We start from the raw sequence: 17,752 nt of genomic DNA on the forward strand, positions 1-17,752 counted from the left end.
GATATATTTGTTATAAAAGTGCAAACCAGTTAGTTTGCACTATGAGCACCCTGATGCACGCATGGAATGGCTCCTTTCTCATGCCTGTGTAAATAGTGCAAGCCAACAGAACTGACAAAGGCTCGTGGATAGGTGTCAAAACGTCTTCAAAAACTGTCAAGTTGCCTTCCGTTTCAAGCCTATTTGTGGTTGCTGCTTTCTCAGTAAATCTGTTATTGAAAACAGTGCCTGTTCCATTAAATGTCCTCGATACATAGAAAAAGCAAATCAAATATTTTCCTTTAAATCACGCAGCTCTACTGAGGTTTTTGTACTTTGAGAAATGCTAAAGTTGCAAATTGTATATTAGTCCAAACCATTTGTGGAGATGTTCACATGGGATTGTTGGTGATGATGCTGTGTGGATGCATTAAATCATTCCTATTGTTGTTACCTACTTTATCCTTACCCTAGTCTCATCATTCAGCTTCAATTTTTTATGCCTATATATATATATATATATATATATATATATATATATATATATATATATATATATATATATATATATATATATATATATAAATCTGTCCAGAAATTATAGTTCCTGTAGAAAATGAAAATCGAATGCTCCTTACAATCAAATAACTTATTTTCTTTAAAAATGCACTTGGCCTGTTTACATTCAGCTATAATGTTAAAGCTTAAACAGGTGAAGATGAATGCTGCAATTATCAAAACCCTGTTTTTGTTTAAGCTTCATAGTCACTGCATTGTTAACCACTTAAAGCTGTTAATCCACTATAATATTAAGCTAAACGCCTAAATTTCATGTTTGTTTTGTTCTTTTTTTTCTGGCAAACATGCTCCTCTTTCTGTCCAACCTTTAACAATAAATCAACAATAAAGTACTGATGAAAACATAAAATTATGTGTCTTCTTTCACATGGCATGACTTGCAAATGGCTGTTTCTTTAGAATTATGAAATACAAGAAGCCCGGAATTCCACCAAACCTCTCTGCAGAGCATAGTGCAAACTTCAGAGCAAGATTTCTGAGACAGCAGCTTAACCGATGACCTCTGTTTTAAACAGTAGCAGGTTTCTACGACGATTTAAAGCATTCAATATTTGCTTCCATTTTTACAGTTGAACCCTGAGTCCTGTGTCACTGCATTTCATAGGAAATGCAGTTTTTACTGCTTTGAAGCTATTTCTTAAAATTTTTTGACACAATGACACATTTCACCGAATCCCTGTTTTTGTTTCTCTTTCAGTATTTCTGTATAACTGTCATCCTTCTGTTACATAAACTATGACACACTAGGTAATCAGGTTCTTGATAGTTCTTGATCACAAACACATGCAGACAAAATCATTGGTTTCCCTCTTTTAATAAAAGAAAATCCACAATGGTTATAGAAAAAACTTGAATCCGACTAAAGAGATATATATATATAAACACATTAAACAGGCCTGGACAAAAATGATGGTACCCTTAATCTAATGTTTTATTGCCCAACTACACTTAAACGATTCCTTTAACTGTCAGTAAAGCTTCTGCTCTGCTCAGCAGGTATTTTGGCCCACTCCTCTGTAATAAGAGGATTTATGTTATTACTTACTTGATCAATTTAAGGGAAAATGTACTTATTTCCAGAAAAAGGCACATATTTACATTTTTGTCAGTCTCCTAAAAACAAAATCTGAAATTGAAATAATCTGTATAAAAAAAGGTTATAAATGATAAAATTCACTAAACATTTTTACTTACTGCTTATACAAATCATCGAATGTATTCTTTTGGAGGATGTCTGCCACTCTCCATAGCATTAGCAAGGTCTAGCGTTTATATTCAGAACAAACCCAAAATGTGTAGATACCTTCTAGGGTAAATTATCATTGTTAAGTAGCTAATCGCTGGAATTACTGTTCACCACTCATAAAGCACTAACGAGGTATTTCTATGTTATTTTCTTTTCAGAGTTATTATGTTTTATTTACGGTCAATGATGGGATAGAAAGTGTATATAGATTTGAAAAAAATTCCTCACAGAGAAATTAAACCAACATTTTGCAGCAGGTTTCCTCAACCTCCTTCAAAAAATGTCGTCCTGAATTAAACCCCTGCTTTTTAAGATTTTCAGCTTCAGATATGTATAAACATGTACTCCACACACTTAAAACAATTTTTTTTGTTTTTTATTTTATTTTGCACAAGTATTTACCACCACCCAAGCCCATCTAGGAGCTGTAGAGAATGACAGCTCAGGAGGAAGACTTTCAGTCTGTTTGTTCTGCACCAAAGACATATAGATGGAATAATGTAAAAAGAAAGTCATTATTATGAGAAAAATCATCCAATCAAAATCCACCTCATCCATAAGGAAACCTGTGGAGGATGTTGAGACTTAAATTAAACATTTGGCCTACATGCAAACCATGAGAAAAGGGCTTAAGACTGAAGTTTAGATTCCTCATAGCTACTGTAAAATGGTTTCAATAAAAATTTGTAAGAATGGTTCAGTCAAAGCCTAGATTTAAACCCATATAAAAAAAAAATTGTAAGATGTTCAGAGATATTTTTTGTAAAAAGAATGAGCAAAGAGTTTACTCTCCAGATGTGAAAAGCCAGTCGATGGATGTGAATTACAGCGGATCCTGCAAGTATGAGTATAGGTAGGGTAGTGGTGTCCTAGTGATTAGGGAATAGAGCTTGGAATCCTGAGGTTCTGAGTTTGAGCCCCACTCCCACAGACTGCCACTCTGGGTCTCTGAGCAAGACCCTTAACCCCCGGGTGCCCCATGATGGCAGCCCACTGCTCCCCAAGGAGATGGATTAAATGCAGAGGTAATATTTCAACAAAGTTCTGATTCAAGGAGTCTGAATACAGTCATACACTTAATTATTTCCACATCATTTCTATATGATTGTGTTGCACTATCAAATAAAACAATATAAGAAACACTCAGGGTTTTTTTGTGACGTGACAAAATAATAAAAAAAAAACAGTTAATGGTTAAGAAAAAGCTTGCAAAACACCCTGTCAAATCAAATGTTGCTTCATGACTTAGTTCGCTTATACCTTGGTCAGGCTCTGGATTGATTTTTATGGTTTATGTTTTACTTCATTTTTAAACTACCTCGTCTTTTACTCTTTGTTTCTTCTATTTTTTTTTTTTTTCTTTCTAAGAAAGTTTGTCAAAGCGCTGCGGGCTGAAGTGGTGCGCTTCCTGGCTGATCCTCTCCATTGCGCAGCAGCTCTGAGCCTGTAACAGCACGCCTCTTTTTGAGGACACTCGCACTGCTGGCAGCTTCAGGCCACACCCTTTCTTGGCATAAACGGAAGACTAGTTTTGTCTCAACCCCATAGTTGCCACTGTTTCTGTTGAGGGGGGAAAAAATTATGAGCGCGTCGGAGAATGGCGGAGTCCAGCGCGCTTGAAGAGCTGCAGTCGGAGCTCACCTGCCCGGTGTGTCTGGAGCTGTTCAGAGACCCGGTGATCCTGGAGTGCGGTCACCACTTCTGCCAGGTGTGCATCATCCAGTGCTGGGAAGCGAAGGCGGACGAGCTCTCCAGCTGTCCAAAGTGTAGAAAGACTTGCGCTCGCAAACTGCGGCCCAACTCTCTGCTGTGTAACGTGGTGGACAGTGTGCGCAGAGCGCGCGCCATGGACGCGGCCGCGGGGACGCCCGGGTGGGATCCCGTGGGGCCCCTGGAGATGCCCGAGGAACGAGAACCCGGTTCCAGTATGGGCAGCGTGGCCTCCTCTATCGGACACTGGCCTCATACGGTTCTGGATATGTGTGAGGAACATGAGGAGAAGCTCAAGCTGTACTGTGAGGACGACCAGCTGCCCATCTGCCTGGTGTGCGGGATGTCCCGGGACCATAAAACCCACAATGTCATCCCGATCACTGAGGCCTTTGAAAACTACAGGGTAGGCCTTTCTCTTCTTTTCTTCCTGATTATCTTTCCCCCTTTTTTAACCATTTAAAATCAATCCTTTAATCCACTGACTCCACACACTTCAGATTCAGAGCTCCAGTCAGGAAGTGTCTCACTGCTGCTCTTTACACACAGGCCTTTCACAGAACAAGCATGGCTGCTGTGTTTTGAAAGGAGACTCCCTATTTGCTCAGACAGATTTTGTCTACTTTTACTGGAATTCAACAGACCTCTGTGAAGTTTTCCAACTCCCCCTCAATCCTCACCACTTTTGTGTTTTTGACCAGTTTTTTTTATTATAATTATTCAGTTTTTTGCACTGGGCTGCTCTTTTGTCAGCCATCATATGACTCTGATTAAAGTTTGCATACGGTCTGAGCAAAGCACAGATTACATTAACTCTAAGTAATCTAGTTTGCCATCTTGGATTCTTAACAAATTTTCTTTTTTATTTCTGTCCAATCAGGAGAAGCTGGTTGTAGCTTTGGGAAGAATTCAGCTTCAATCAGAGGAGGCAACGCTTTTCCAGAATCAAACCAATGAAAAGATCCTGCTCATTAAGGTATTAAAGCTTTTTTCTTCATCCATTAACCTTACATTAAGAAGTCCAGGGAGCTTGGGAACGTCCACCTGCATTCCTGCGCCTCCAGCTGTGACAGACGAGACTGTGGGATGACTAATGACAGGCTGTGACACAACAGGTTGTTACTGGGCCTTGTTTGAATGTGGCGACTGTCAGGTTGAGCTTCAACCTGAAATGTGCTAGTGTAAATACAGCCTGTTTTGTTTGTCTTCCTCACACCCACTCTATTCATACACCTATACCTAAAGAAATGTTAACAACGTGCCAATACCCGGAGGAAAACTACTGCCTCAGCGTGTGTTGTGCTTCAAGGGGTCGTTTCTGCAGCAGCAGATAGCACCACATGTCGGCTACTATAGACTGTTTTTACCTTCCTGTCTCTGATGTCTGTCTGACCCACTTTATTTGCACAATCACACATTTTCACTTCTTCCTTTCTGTCACTAGAGCAGGATGTGGATTAGCAGAACAGAGAGGAAGTCGTCTCTGCCTCGGTGCATGTTTTTTTTTTTTCTTCTCAGTGTTATGTGACGAACTATGATGACGAGTATCTGCCAGACCACAGAAATGGCAAACACTTGATGTAATGTTGACATTTAAAGAGTTTGGTTATTGCTTTAGTAACTGATTTTTTTACTATACGGTTTAGAACAATTTCAGGAGTTAAATGATACCGTTTATTTTTTTTTATCATGATGTATTAATATATTAAGGTTGTTGGAAGAAAGCTGAACAACATAAACATTATAGCTATAGATTAAAAAAAAATATTTATATATATATATTTTTTTATTTTAAACATTTAGCTACCAACAACAGATTCTAAATCCGCACATATTACCAAAACATCTGTTAATCTGCCTACAACTTCTTCTGTGGTGGAAAAACCTTAGCTTATGTAAATCCCTTTATTGTCCCACAATGGGGAAATTCACTCTCTTTATTTAACCCATCCCCTTGGAGAGCAGTGTGGGGTTAAAGGAGAATTCCGGTTTTTAACACTTTTAGCCCATTTTCTGTAGTGTCCAGGATGAAATCGAATGATCGACACCAAAAGTTTGACAATTGCTCCTGTCTCTGCTTTTTGGCTCATTTAGAATCCACCCCTGGCTGCTTTAGAATGGCTTCCATAGAGCATGTCCAATAATGTCCTTAAAACAACCTTAAACGTTCTTTTTTTTAAATATGCTACTCACCGGGTCGTCAGCGCTGTTCAATGACGTTCCAAAAAAAGTTTCGTAAAGAAAAAACGTTCCTGTAGTGTTTTATTTAGCATTTTGTAAATCCCATTGAGTTCTGTTGGAATAGTCAATATTCTCCTGCCACCGGAAACGGAAATGGGGCCTGTTTACACAGTTATAGTCTTTTCGCTTCACTCTGTGTACTCCGACGTCGAGGTGCTAACGTCTCTGTTAAACACTTTAAAAAACTCTGAAAATGGAATACGAAAGGTGGATTCTTGATTCTCGACGTCGGAGTACACAGAGTGAAGCGAAAAGACTACAACTGTGTAAACAGGCTCCATTTCCGTTTCCGGTGGCAGGGGAATATTGACTATTCCAACAGAACTCAATGGGATTTACAAAATGCTAAATACACTACAGGAACGTTTTTTCTTTACGAAACTTTTTTTGGAACGTCATTGAACAGCGCTGACGACCCGGTGAGTAGCATATTTAAAAAAAAAGAACGTTTAAGGTTGTTTTAAGGACATTATCGGACATGCACAATGGAAGCCGTTCTGAAGCAGCCAGGGGTGGATTCTAAATGAGCCAAAAAGCAGAGACAGGACCAATTGTCAAAATTTTGGTGTCGATCATTCGATTTCATCCTGGACACTACAGAAAATGGGCTAAAAGTGTTAAAAACCGGAATTCTCCTTTAAGGGTCTTGCTCAGGGACTCAGAGTGGCAGTCTTTGGGAGTGGGGCTTGAACTCACAACCTTCGGGACCCAAGAGCAATGCTCTAACTACTATAAAACCACTCCTCCCAGATCAATCCCTGGTCTTAATAAATTAATTCAATATCGAGCCCCGTTGAACAGATGAAAGTTATAAATGAATATTTTAGAAACTTGGGATTGAATTAAAAGTTGAAATTCCATAATTATTCCTAATCAAAAACATTTACTGTGTTTATGAACATTACGGGGTCAATGTTTTCTGCAAATCAGCACCCAAATCCCACCTTTAGCTGTAGAAAGTTGTATTGTAGGAATCAGTTTATAGTCATTTATAACTGTCTATAACAGCAAATGAAGCCCTCCCCTATAGACAGTGAAAAAGCAGAATTTAATGTTTAGCCTATTTAATGTGACATTTTGATTTGCACACAGTAAAACCTTGTTAGTTAGCCAACAATTCATTTATGTGTCTAAGCCAAAACAAACAGCTTTTGTTCCTTTATCCAGATTGCTATCCAACTCAAAGCGTCTTTCCTTTGCTACAAATTTAATTAATTTGTTTTACAGAAAAATACTATGCTGGTTGTTGTTTCTTTTAATTGGTATTTGCTTTCATTTATATTAGCTTTTTTTCCTTTCATTTGCCTTTTTGGAACAATTGTTCTCAAAATGTTTAAGAACTACAGCTCTAAATCAAACAAGTCAAAACATGAGATGCTATTCGTCATACAAAACATGTACAAATAGGCCCGTTTTCTGAGTTCTAGCAGAGGCTTGAGGAATTAGGAGATTTAAATGCGGAATTAGTGCAGTGGTTTGCCTTGAGTTGAGTGAAAACTAAAACTGAAATAACAATGAGGAATTGCAGCTTTTCATAATGTGTATATTTAACATTTGTTCATTAAGGTAATCCTAGATAACTTGCAGTAATCCACATGTCCGTTATAATGCAATAATGAACCTTTTACCAGCCATTTGTTTAAAAAAAATGTTAGGAATTGTAGGGTTTTCTTTCTTTCTTTTTTAACTAATTTTTTAACACGTTGTTGCATTGTTTTTTCTAATTTACAGGGTAATAATAAGTCGATACCAACACATCTATAGAGTCCTAAAAGTATGGAATTTAATTTTCATCATTTTTCTAAACAAACATGAGAACAAATTGATAGAATAACTTTTTGGGTTTTAGTTTTTATTTAATTGTTTAAAAGATAAAAAACAAACTATATTTATGTTTGTTTGTTTTTTTACCTGAATGGATATTTAAATGATTTGTCTCCTTTAGTTTGCTGCATCACAGCTTGAGTTTTTGTCCACCAATTTCATTATGTTGCAAAACCAAATAAGCACAAGCTGGTATAAAATCCAATAAGCTCAATTACACAGCTCTAAATCATTTTGCTTCTGGGTTTTACAGTAAATAAAGCTCCACAATCTCATCCAATCCTTGGCAACATCAAAATTTGTTGTGTTTAAATTTCTAATACTGCAGCATAGAAAGTTTTTCATTGTTAGGACACCATATTTCAGATGCCAGACATGTAAAATCTAAATGTTAAAGATATATTTAGTGAGTAAGATTAGCATTATTCCCCATACCAGATTTTTACTTTTAATTTTGAATTGAAATGATGGGAAACAAGACATTTGAGAAATTTGGGTTAATTATAATTGTGATGATTTGTATTCAGCTACTGTATTGGACTATTACATTTCCTCCTATGCAGTGAAAGGAAGGTGTTTTGAATTTTAAACTGTGAAATTAAAGGATTTGTGTTTAATCCAGTTCAATCCAGGTCAGATGTTGTTGGTAAATTGGGGAATCTAACAAGCCTAAACTTGCCCAGGTGCCAAAAAAAATTATTATTTGGTTATTTGGTTCGGAAATTTTGAAAGCTGCTTCAACTCTTTATTTCTGTTATTTTTATCGGTTAGTTATTTTTTTAGTACAACAGAACTCAACCAGCTAAATGTTTTCAACTCAGATGACAATATTTGAATACCATTATTTTAGCCAAAAAGTTTTGTGTTTGGAAACCTGGTAATAAGTAGCAACACTAAGATTCCTAAATGCTGAAAAAAGAACACCAGGATATATTTTTTTTTTGCTGCAAAATCCACAGAAAAGTATTATTAAAAAGAGAAATTGTAGATTTCCTTCCGCTTGCTGGATATCTCTGGTCTGCAGGAAATGTTTTAACTTTATTTGACATAGAATTTACAGCTCAACCAAAAACATACTGTGTAAAAAAATATGTTTTAAAATTTTTTTAGAAACTTGATCTGTTTTTTACTGGAACTCCAGTCCTTATGCTCAACAAACTCAGATTTTAATGTGATATAGGGGCGAGCAGGAGACCTGGAGGAGCTGGTTACTGCTGAGTTTGGCCGTCTGAGGGAGTTCCTGCTTGAGGAAGAGGAGAACATTAAGAAGAAGCTGCAGAAGGAGAAAGAAGAGAAGCTGAATCAGCTGGAGGAGGCGCTGACCCACACCACCGAGCAAATCAGCCAACTGGAAAGCACAGCAGAACAACTTCGCCTTAAACTGAGAGAAGAAGAAAATCCAGAACAACTCAAGGTAAGTAGAAGCAGAACAGAAGAAGAAGAAACAAAATAGAGATGAAAACCAAAGAATGGAGATCAGTTTGATTAAGTTTAACATCAAAGATTGTATCTGTGTTTTGTACCAATTGTTCTGTTCTGTTTCAGGGAATCAAAGATTTCATCGGAGGGTGGGTATTTTTTCCACTCTTATTTCAAAAATATCAACACAGATATCTGACTGAATTACAGGTCATGTCTTCGTAATGTCCATGTGACTGTTGTCCTGATCAATGTCACAAGGTGGTGGTGTGATGTCGTAATCACTCGTAGAGTGAGCTCTGACAGGATGTTGGGGCATGATTGTGGTCTTGTGATTCATTGCTGTCACATATGAAGACAATCAGCAGGAAGAAGAACCTGATCTAAAGAGTTTATAACAATTATTTGAGTCTAAGATAAGATTTAACTCTTCAAGGTTACAGTTTATGAAAATTTCTTTAACGAATCTCATTTTTAGCTGCTGTTTAACTTTAGATTGCATCCCTTTTTTTCCACAAATTGCATCACAACTATAAAAACCTTCTTTCCTCTAGAGCTGCGGGTTTGTTTGAGCGCCCCCCAGAGGTCAGTGTGGACCTGAAAGCAGGAGAGTATCTGGGACCCTTGCAGTACAGGACCTGGAGGAAAATGAGCACCATTTTTCGGCCGGGTATGAGCACATGTCTAGTTTTTAAGTTTTTCAAAGTCAAATCTCAAATTTGAATGTGTTTTTTGTTGTAACTTTATATGAGGAGCTTCATTGGATCAGCACTGCTTCGTGGGATTAAGGCTTTGCTCCCCGACATAATGAGCAAATAGCGGGAACATTTAGGTTTTGACTTCAGAGAGAATGCCCGGTTTAGGAGGGTTATCATAGACAGCAGAGCCTTCTGCCATCTTCTCTCCTCTTGGTCGGTGTGAGCAGCAATGGATGCATGCTGAACATCCTGTCCTATTACCCTCCTCAGCCAATCGGTTCCTCTGTCTGAGTTCCCCTGCCCCGTCTCTGCAGTAAAAATCTCTCCCTGCAGCACTAAATGCATTTATACAGTGGTTTTGATTGACTTCATTGACTTAGTTGTTAAGCATGCATTAGAGTTCTGTTAAAATTATGAGAAAAGTAGTTAAGGTTACTTTCTGAATGAAAACTAACATGATTATTCATGGCGTTATTATGTAACACAGTAACTCCCAACACTGTTGGTCATTACTTTTCTCTTTGTAGTGTCAAAAATAATGTGCTTATCCTGTATTTTCTTTAACAATATTGATCTTAAAAGCATTGTATGTTATCAACTCTGACTCTCAGCTTCTTCCTGGTACAAATGTTTATTCATTGACCATTTTCCAACTCCTCCTGTTTCCTTTCAGCTGTCTCAGCAGTGACTCTTGACCCGAACACAGCCTATCCCTGCTTGTGGGTGTCTCCATGTCACACCAGTGTCCAGGTGGGGAAAATCCAAGCCAACCTTCCCAACAATCCAGAGCGTTTTACCCGGTACAACATCGTGCTTGGCTCTGAGGCGTATTCTTCAGGCAGACATTACTGGGAGGTGGAGGTAGGCTGCAAGAAAGCATGGGGTCTGGGCGTAGCAAGAACCTCTGTCAACAGAAAGGAGGAGATCAGCCTTTGTCCGGATGATGGATTCTGGACCATGGTGTGCAGGTACAAAAGCGATGGCACCAGCGAATACGAAGCGTGCACTGATGCAGATGACACCCTGATATTTCCCTCCAAACCTCCCAAGAGAGTGGGTGTCTTTCTGGACTATGGACGTGGCGAGGTGTCTTTTTATGATGCTACAGATATGAGCCATCTCTTTACCTTCTACAATGCAAACTTTAAAGAACCCGTCTTCCCTTACTTTAATCCCTGGCCTATCATCAATGGACAGAACAGAGAGCCGCTCACCATCGTAACGCCACACTGGGAGTAGATGCCGTTTTGCAGAAGATTCTAGCTACACACTATTATGGAATCATCAGCTAATTATCATGGAGATAAAACCAGAGACGAACACCATAAATGACACTTTAGGACCTCACAGCCTCATGCAAAGATCTAATTTAAGATGTTTGCCTACAAAATGTGCAGCTAAACCTTGATCTGTTCCATTCATGTACTCTTCAGATTTATGTTTGTTTGGCTAATTTAGCATGGCATCAGTCCAGACACTTTACAATTCTCAGTTGGTTTTACGAACTCTCAACACAAAACTTAAATTAGCAAATAGTTTGACAAATTGTATGCATCTTACACAATGTACATAGTTTCCATTCAGTACATGCCTTTAGGTTTATTTTTACTCTCTGTGTGTTTGCTGCGTCTATAAACTGTTTTTGTAACATACCAACATGCAAGGGAAAGCTGTTCCTGACTGTTATTACAATATCTGGTTTCTGTAATGTACAGTTTTCCTGTTATGGTCCCCACATAGATCCTCCCTCATTTAGAAAACATGCAGGCATCTCAGAACAAAGTGGATTATAAACTTCACCTGCACACGCAAATCAATGAAACACACAGCTGACACAATTTATCAATTTAAATAAACCCCTCAAACAGGATTGACTTATTTTGAGTCTATGCTGCAAAATTAGGTGATCATTGCTGGAAAATGCTCCTTGATAAATAAGCTGCCTCTTCTCTTTGATAGCGTCTAATAAAACCTGCTTCTTCTTTTTTTTAAATGAAATTCTTGGGTTAGGTTAACTGTTCTCTTCATCTACTGACTTAAGAAAATGTGGACTTACCTTTTCCATTTAAATTTCGTAAATGTAGTGAGTATATTCTTGCCTGAAATACAACTTTTTTTCTTTTTGTTGATAATCCCTTAGGATTTGTATTTATTTAAAAAGTTATTTCCTGTAAATTCACTGTAATTGTCTAACAGTAAAATATAAAATTTTTAGAAATATTTTGTTTACAAAATCCTGTTTATTTAAAGAACATATAAAGTTTTTGTTTATTGGAATATACACAAAAATGTCACTACTTCGATTTTGTTCCAAACCTTCTTCCTAATTATGTTTAATTTGATTTCACTTTATTTCGGTTCTACATTAAAGGAGAATTCCGGTTTTTAACACTTTAAGCCCATTTTCTGTAGTGTCCAGGATGAAATCGAATGATCGACACCAAAATTTTGACAATTGGTCCTGTCTCTGCTTTTTGGCTCATTTAGAATCCACCCCTGGCTGCTTCAGAATGGCTTACATAGTGCATGTCCGATAATGTCCTTAAAACAACCTTAAACGTTCTTTTTTTAAAATATGCTACTCACCGGGTCGTCAGCGCTGTTCAATGACGTTCCAAAAAAAGTTTCGTAAAGAAAAAACTTTCCTGTAGTGTTTTATTTAGCATTTTGTAAATCCCATTGAGTTCTGTAGGAATAGTCAATATTCCGCTGCCACCGGAAACGGAAATGGGGCCTGTTTACACAGTTGTAGTCTTTTCGCTTCACTCTGTGTACTCCGACGTCGAGGTGCTAACGTCTCTGTTAAACACTTTTAAAAACTCTGAAAATGGAATACGAAAGGTGGATTCTTGATTCTCGACGTCGGAGTACACAGAGTGAAGCGAAAAGACTTCAACTGTGTAAACAGGCCCCATTTCCGTTTCCGGTGGCAGCGGAATATTGACTATTCCAACAGAACTCAATGGGATTTACAAAATGCTAAATAAAACACTACAGGAACGTTTTTTCTTTACGAAACTTTTTTTGGAACGTCATTGAACAGCGCTGACGACCCGGTGAGGAGCATATTTTAAAAAAAGAACGTTTAAGGTTGTTTTAAGGACATTATCGGACATGCACTATGTAAGCCATTCTGAAGCAGCCAGGGGTTGATTCTAAATGAGCCGAAAAGCAGAGACAGGACCAATTGTCAAAATTTTGGTGTCGATCATTCGATTTCATCCTGGACACTACAGAAAATGGGCTAAAAGTGTTAAAAACCGGAATTCTCCTTTAAAACTGCAGATTCAATTTTAGTTTAGAACTGGTGTGAGATGGTAGCGCTCAATCATATTTTACATTTCCTGTTGTTATTACTTTTTTCCACTAGAGGTCATCCAAAATGAACTCCATTTGTATCTCCATCTGTTAAACAGATTGTTTCTACTTGGGCTTTATTAACCTAAAGAAAGTTTTAGGACATACTTTATATCCTGATAATGGGACATCACTGAATAAAAAGACAACTGAGTTGAGTTCATGTATTTTTTTTATTTTTTTTAATCATGGTTTGGATTCTCTTGCTACTTTGGATGAGATTATTTAATTTAATCTGATAGCATCAATCATTACTGACTTAAATAATTTCCAATCTAAAGAAAAAAACACCATAATCTGTCAATTGTACACCAACAGAATTGAGCTTGTGTCGAAACAATGATCCTTAACACCGGAATCCATAGACAGGTTCAAGAAGCTTCTGTTCAGGCAGCAAGTCCAATAATCTAGCAGCTAGATGCTAAAAGAACCAGTTTTAGAGGGTAAATCCAGTATGCTTCAGAGAAATGGGCCAAAATTCGTCCCAGTAGATATGATCCGGTCCTAATTATCAACATATGGGAACTTTTTTCTGTTCGCGAAAGATGCAGAGAGCTAATTATTGAGTTAAGAGGGTGAGGAATAATTTTACTATGTGTAATTTTCCTATCTATGCTTTTATGGTCATCAGTAACATTATTTTCTATGTTCTTAGCTGAGTTTTTTTTTTTTGAAATATCAGTATATCCTCAAATGTTCTGAAACTAGAGCACTACTTTGTTGAAGAAAACCAAACTGCAACCTATTGACTTTGCATCTTTCTCCCAAAGATAAGAAAATCTTAGAAATAAAGAACTGAAGATTTCATAAAGCCATTAGTAGCATGAAGACAACAAATATGCTTTTATGAAGTTTTTTTTACTTCATAGTTAAAATGAAATGACACAGAGACAAGAACATGCAGTGTGAAAGAAGCTGAACGTCAGACTAATCATTTGATTAGCTGTCCAGGCTGTGTTAGAGTTTGGTGTTAACCTGTCACAGACACCAAAGTGTTCCTTGGGCACTGTCTACCTAAGCAAGGTTAATGAGTCTCTTTGTGCCAAGAGAGAAATTCAATAATCTAAGACTACTGTTACAAAGAAATAAGTAATGAGAATAAACATCTGTGTGTTGCATAAAACCTTTTAATTATGCCCAAACCTAATCAAATGTAGGAGTTAAAATTCATGGTTTTATATGTTTTTTAAGTCTAAATATCTAGGTTTATAGTAGCTACACAAGGTTTTAAGTTATCTGCCCTGACTACACATATAGCTATGCTGTGATCCAGCCCAACAGGTACTGATTCTGCAGTCAGGGCCAAGCTCTGCCTGTTTCTCAATGAAGCTACAATTGTTCATACAGGATTATTGGGGTTGTATTTTTGTTGCAGATCTCTTTTATGTGAAGCTGCGCTTCGACAGTTCAATTAGAAACCAAAATATATTTTATTTTCATTGGAGCCCAAAGCTGAAGCAAATAAAACCCACTGGCTTGAGGTAAATAATGGTCATAAATGTAATATTTTAATTTGCAGAGAAATCTACCTAAAAAAGTTTATTTTAAAGGACTTCATTTGTTTTTGTTATCTATAACTTAGACCCTTTCTGTTTTTTTTTTTGTTTTTTTATTTTATTTTATTTTGTTTCTGGTCTCAATTGAAAAAAAAAAAAAACATCATTAAAGGGATAATCATTTGATTAGGTGCCCAGGCTGTGTCTTACTTTGGTGCACCAGTTGCCAGCATGAAGATAGATAAAAAGGTACAAATATAAAAACAAGAAAAACAAAACAAAAGGATGAAATGAGTGACAAATTTACAGCACAAGTAAAACTACAGTTAAAAAAAAAAACATTCAGATAAATGGCCTGTATTTATTTTTGCACCTTTTCAAGTCAGGGGACTCCAAAATCACTACATTCACACAGTCATACACTGATGGTGGTAAAAGCTCATTATGCAGTTAAGTAGGGTGATTTAAAATAATGAAAATATTGTATGAATATTCATGCATATACAATATCATCTGAATTTTCAAAAGAAGGAAAAAAAACTAAAAATAGAAAACATGTAAACACGTTATGAGTAACTTTGGGGCTGTTGATTGTGAGGTCTAACAGCTGCGGAGACGAATAATATATGATGGAGCTCCTTCATGCACCTAGGATGCAGCATTCAGTCCCTGCAGGAGTTGTCCAGCTCTGCAACAGCTTCATGCAATCTTTTCAACTCAAGGTGTTTCTTCTGACTAGTGTTAATGTTATGGATCAGTCTAGCCAAAGTCCAGACTTAAATCTGATGAAGACTCTATGTTCAGAGCTAAAGATTACAGTAATGGCAGGATGTTGTTTAAAAGATGTGAGAATTTGCAAAAACCTATTGAGAAGGCAATAATAAGTTTAAACATATAATTTTAAAATGAAATGTAAATGAAATATGTTCCACCATCTTTGCAGAGATGCCTTTGTTATTTCTTATCAAAACTCTCTTCTTTAACTAACTTAACTAAAACTATTTTGAATTGAAATAACCCAGGGGTGTGAATACTTTTTGGCACATAACCACAAACATATTTAAGAGCCCTAAATCCATCATTTCAATGTAGGACAGAAACTATTGCAAACCTTGCAGAGAAGATAGATAGATAGATAGATAGATAGATAGATAGATAGATAGATAGATAGATAGATAGATAGATAGATAGATAGATAGATAGATAGATAGATAGATAGATAGAGTAATATCCACCTGTATATTATATTCGGTACATATACAGCTGTAAATTTAGTTCATAACACTAGTGATCTATGTATTATATTCATTATTTATAATGGAATTCATCTCTATACTCATTCAGTAGAAACCCATATCCTGTATTTATGGAACCACTATTTATCCTGCACTTGCTGCTATTGCACTTCTGGTTAGACCTAAACTGCATTTCGTTTCCTTGTACCTGTACTTGTGTAATGACAATAAAGTTGAATCTAATCCAATATGGATATAAATCTGACTGATGATTCAAAGCTGGTAAAGCTCCCTGTCACAGAATATTGTCATAAAATACATAAAGCATTTAAAGCGCAATAAAGGCGACGGACACAGGGTTTGAGAATCAGTCTGCAGCCAGACCCAAAAGTTATTTTATCAGACTGGAGATAATCAAATACACTTACTGTAGGCTACAGGCAGTTTGATCCAATTTCAATTTAAATATAGATTTTTTTCAACACAAAAAATATTAGACAAACACAATGTTAAATATTTTCCTGTTTAACTCTCAGGTTTATTCTGCAGATCATCCTTAGAATAAAATGAGTTTTAAGAATTAGAGCAGCGATAATCGCTCGACTAGCCGCCTCCTGGCTGTGTCTGTGTTTACCTGTCAGATACAGTAGCAACTTGTTCCTTTTTCACCAACTTCTTAGGCAAGGTTAATAAGTGTGTCAGTGACTACTGTTGCAGAGAAATAAGTAATGAAAATTAGTCTGACGTACATAAACGTATCTGTGCCACGAGCCATTACATTAACCATAGAGGCCTGATGTGCAACAAGATATCATAATTGGCAGAAACACAATCCTTCACCTCTAAATTATGAACCCATCTGTTGCTCTTGGTGCAACATGTCTGGGAGTGGATTTGTTGCAGGTTCAGGTGAATGTAGGCCAAAAATAGGAAAAATACTTCATAAAAGTCCTTTCACTTTTCTCAATGGATCTGCTCCTAAAATACAACCTGCTGGTTTAAAGCCTCATTCCGGTTACAGAGCTCAATTTCCCCGGGAATTTGTCTCTGACCTTTTAATCAATATTCGATGAGGAAGGGGGGATGAGAAGGGACAAGAAGGCAGCAGAGGGATGTCGTCAGAGTGATCTATGGAAACCTTAAGAACTGGAGAGCGATACATTATTAGTATTTAAAGCGGGTTATTAGGAGATTATCTCTGAGGGTAAAGCAAGGACAAAAAGTGAGATTTTAGCTGTCGATCACCTGCCTATGAGGGTAGAAAAATTAACGGGGCATTTTATTTATGGAAACCTAATGCTTTTAGGGGAATTACTTCCTTTTGGACAAGCAAGACAAAGCAATTCACAGCTCTCCAGGAGGAGCCAAAAAAGCACAAAAAAATGTTAACACGGCTGTGTGCTCGCTCAGCTAAAAATAGAGGTTGCTGCCGACATGTCTACCTGTGTGTGCGTGTGAGCTCAGCCATGCCTGATGAAAGGGATTATACATGCAGGAGCAATGAAGAGGTGATGTGGTTCAGCTTAAAGCACGCCTTTCATCCTTGCATAGCAGCTGAGGTTAAAGCATCCCTGCATCTTTTACAGAATGAATGAGCAGACAATATGAAAACAAGAATCCTGTTTGTTACTATAGAAATGACTTATAAGGAAATGCATGGAAGGGATTACGGGGAATAATGAGAGAGGATAAAGATACAAAAGGATGTAAAAGGGATAGAGGCATATATTCTGGTTGTAGGAGAGTGTTGTTTACCTCTGATGAACAGAAAAGGATGACAAGAAGGAGGGAGAAGGGAAGGAGAGACAGAGGTCGACATTTTAGAGGTAGATAACACTAGGAAGGTAAAGTTCAGGAGGTATAGAGTGTCACCTGAAGAATCAGGAGATAGCCATCAGGGGTAGAGGTGCAGGAACTCAATCCCAGAGCCAAGACGGCTGTAGATAATAAAACCCCCTCACCTGAGCA

General features: G+C 37.2%; 1 protein-coding gene across 1 annotated transcript; it reads left to right on the top strand.

The window, feature by feature from the left end:
- Positions 1-3,289: 3,289 nt before the first annotated feature.
- Positions 3,290-11,566, top strand: LOC119796553 (zinc-binding protein A33-like). The gene is made up of 6 exons (XM_038305156.1): positions 3,290-3,920; positions 4,395-4,490; positions 8,760-8,993; positions 9,125-9,147; positions 9,553-9,668; positions 10,370-11,566. Exons 1-6 carry the CDS (start codon positions 3,402-3,404, stop codon positions 10,933-10,935), a joined length of 1,554 nt encoding a protein of 517 aa, XP_038161084.1. The 5' UTR covers positions 3,290-3,401; the 3' UTR covers positions 10,936-11,566.
- Positions 11,567-17,752: the final 6,186 nt, after the last annotated feature.

This window comes from Cyprinodon tularosa, unplaced genomic scaffold (genome assembly GCF_016077235.1).
Source record: "Cyprinodon tularosa strain WSP-4 unplaced genomic scaffold, ASM1607723v1 ctg551, whole genome shotgun sequence".
Classification (NCBI taxonomy): domain Eukaryota; kingdom Metazoa; phylum Chordata; class Actinopteri; order Cyprinodontiformes; family Cyprinodontidae; genus Cyprinodon; species Cyprinodon tularosa.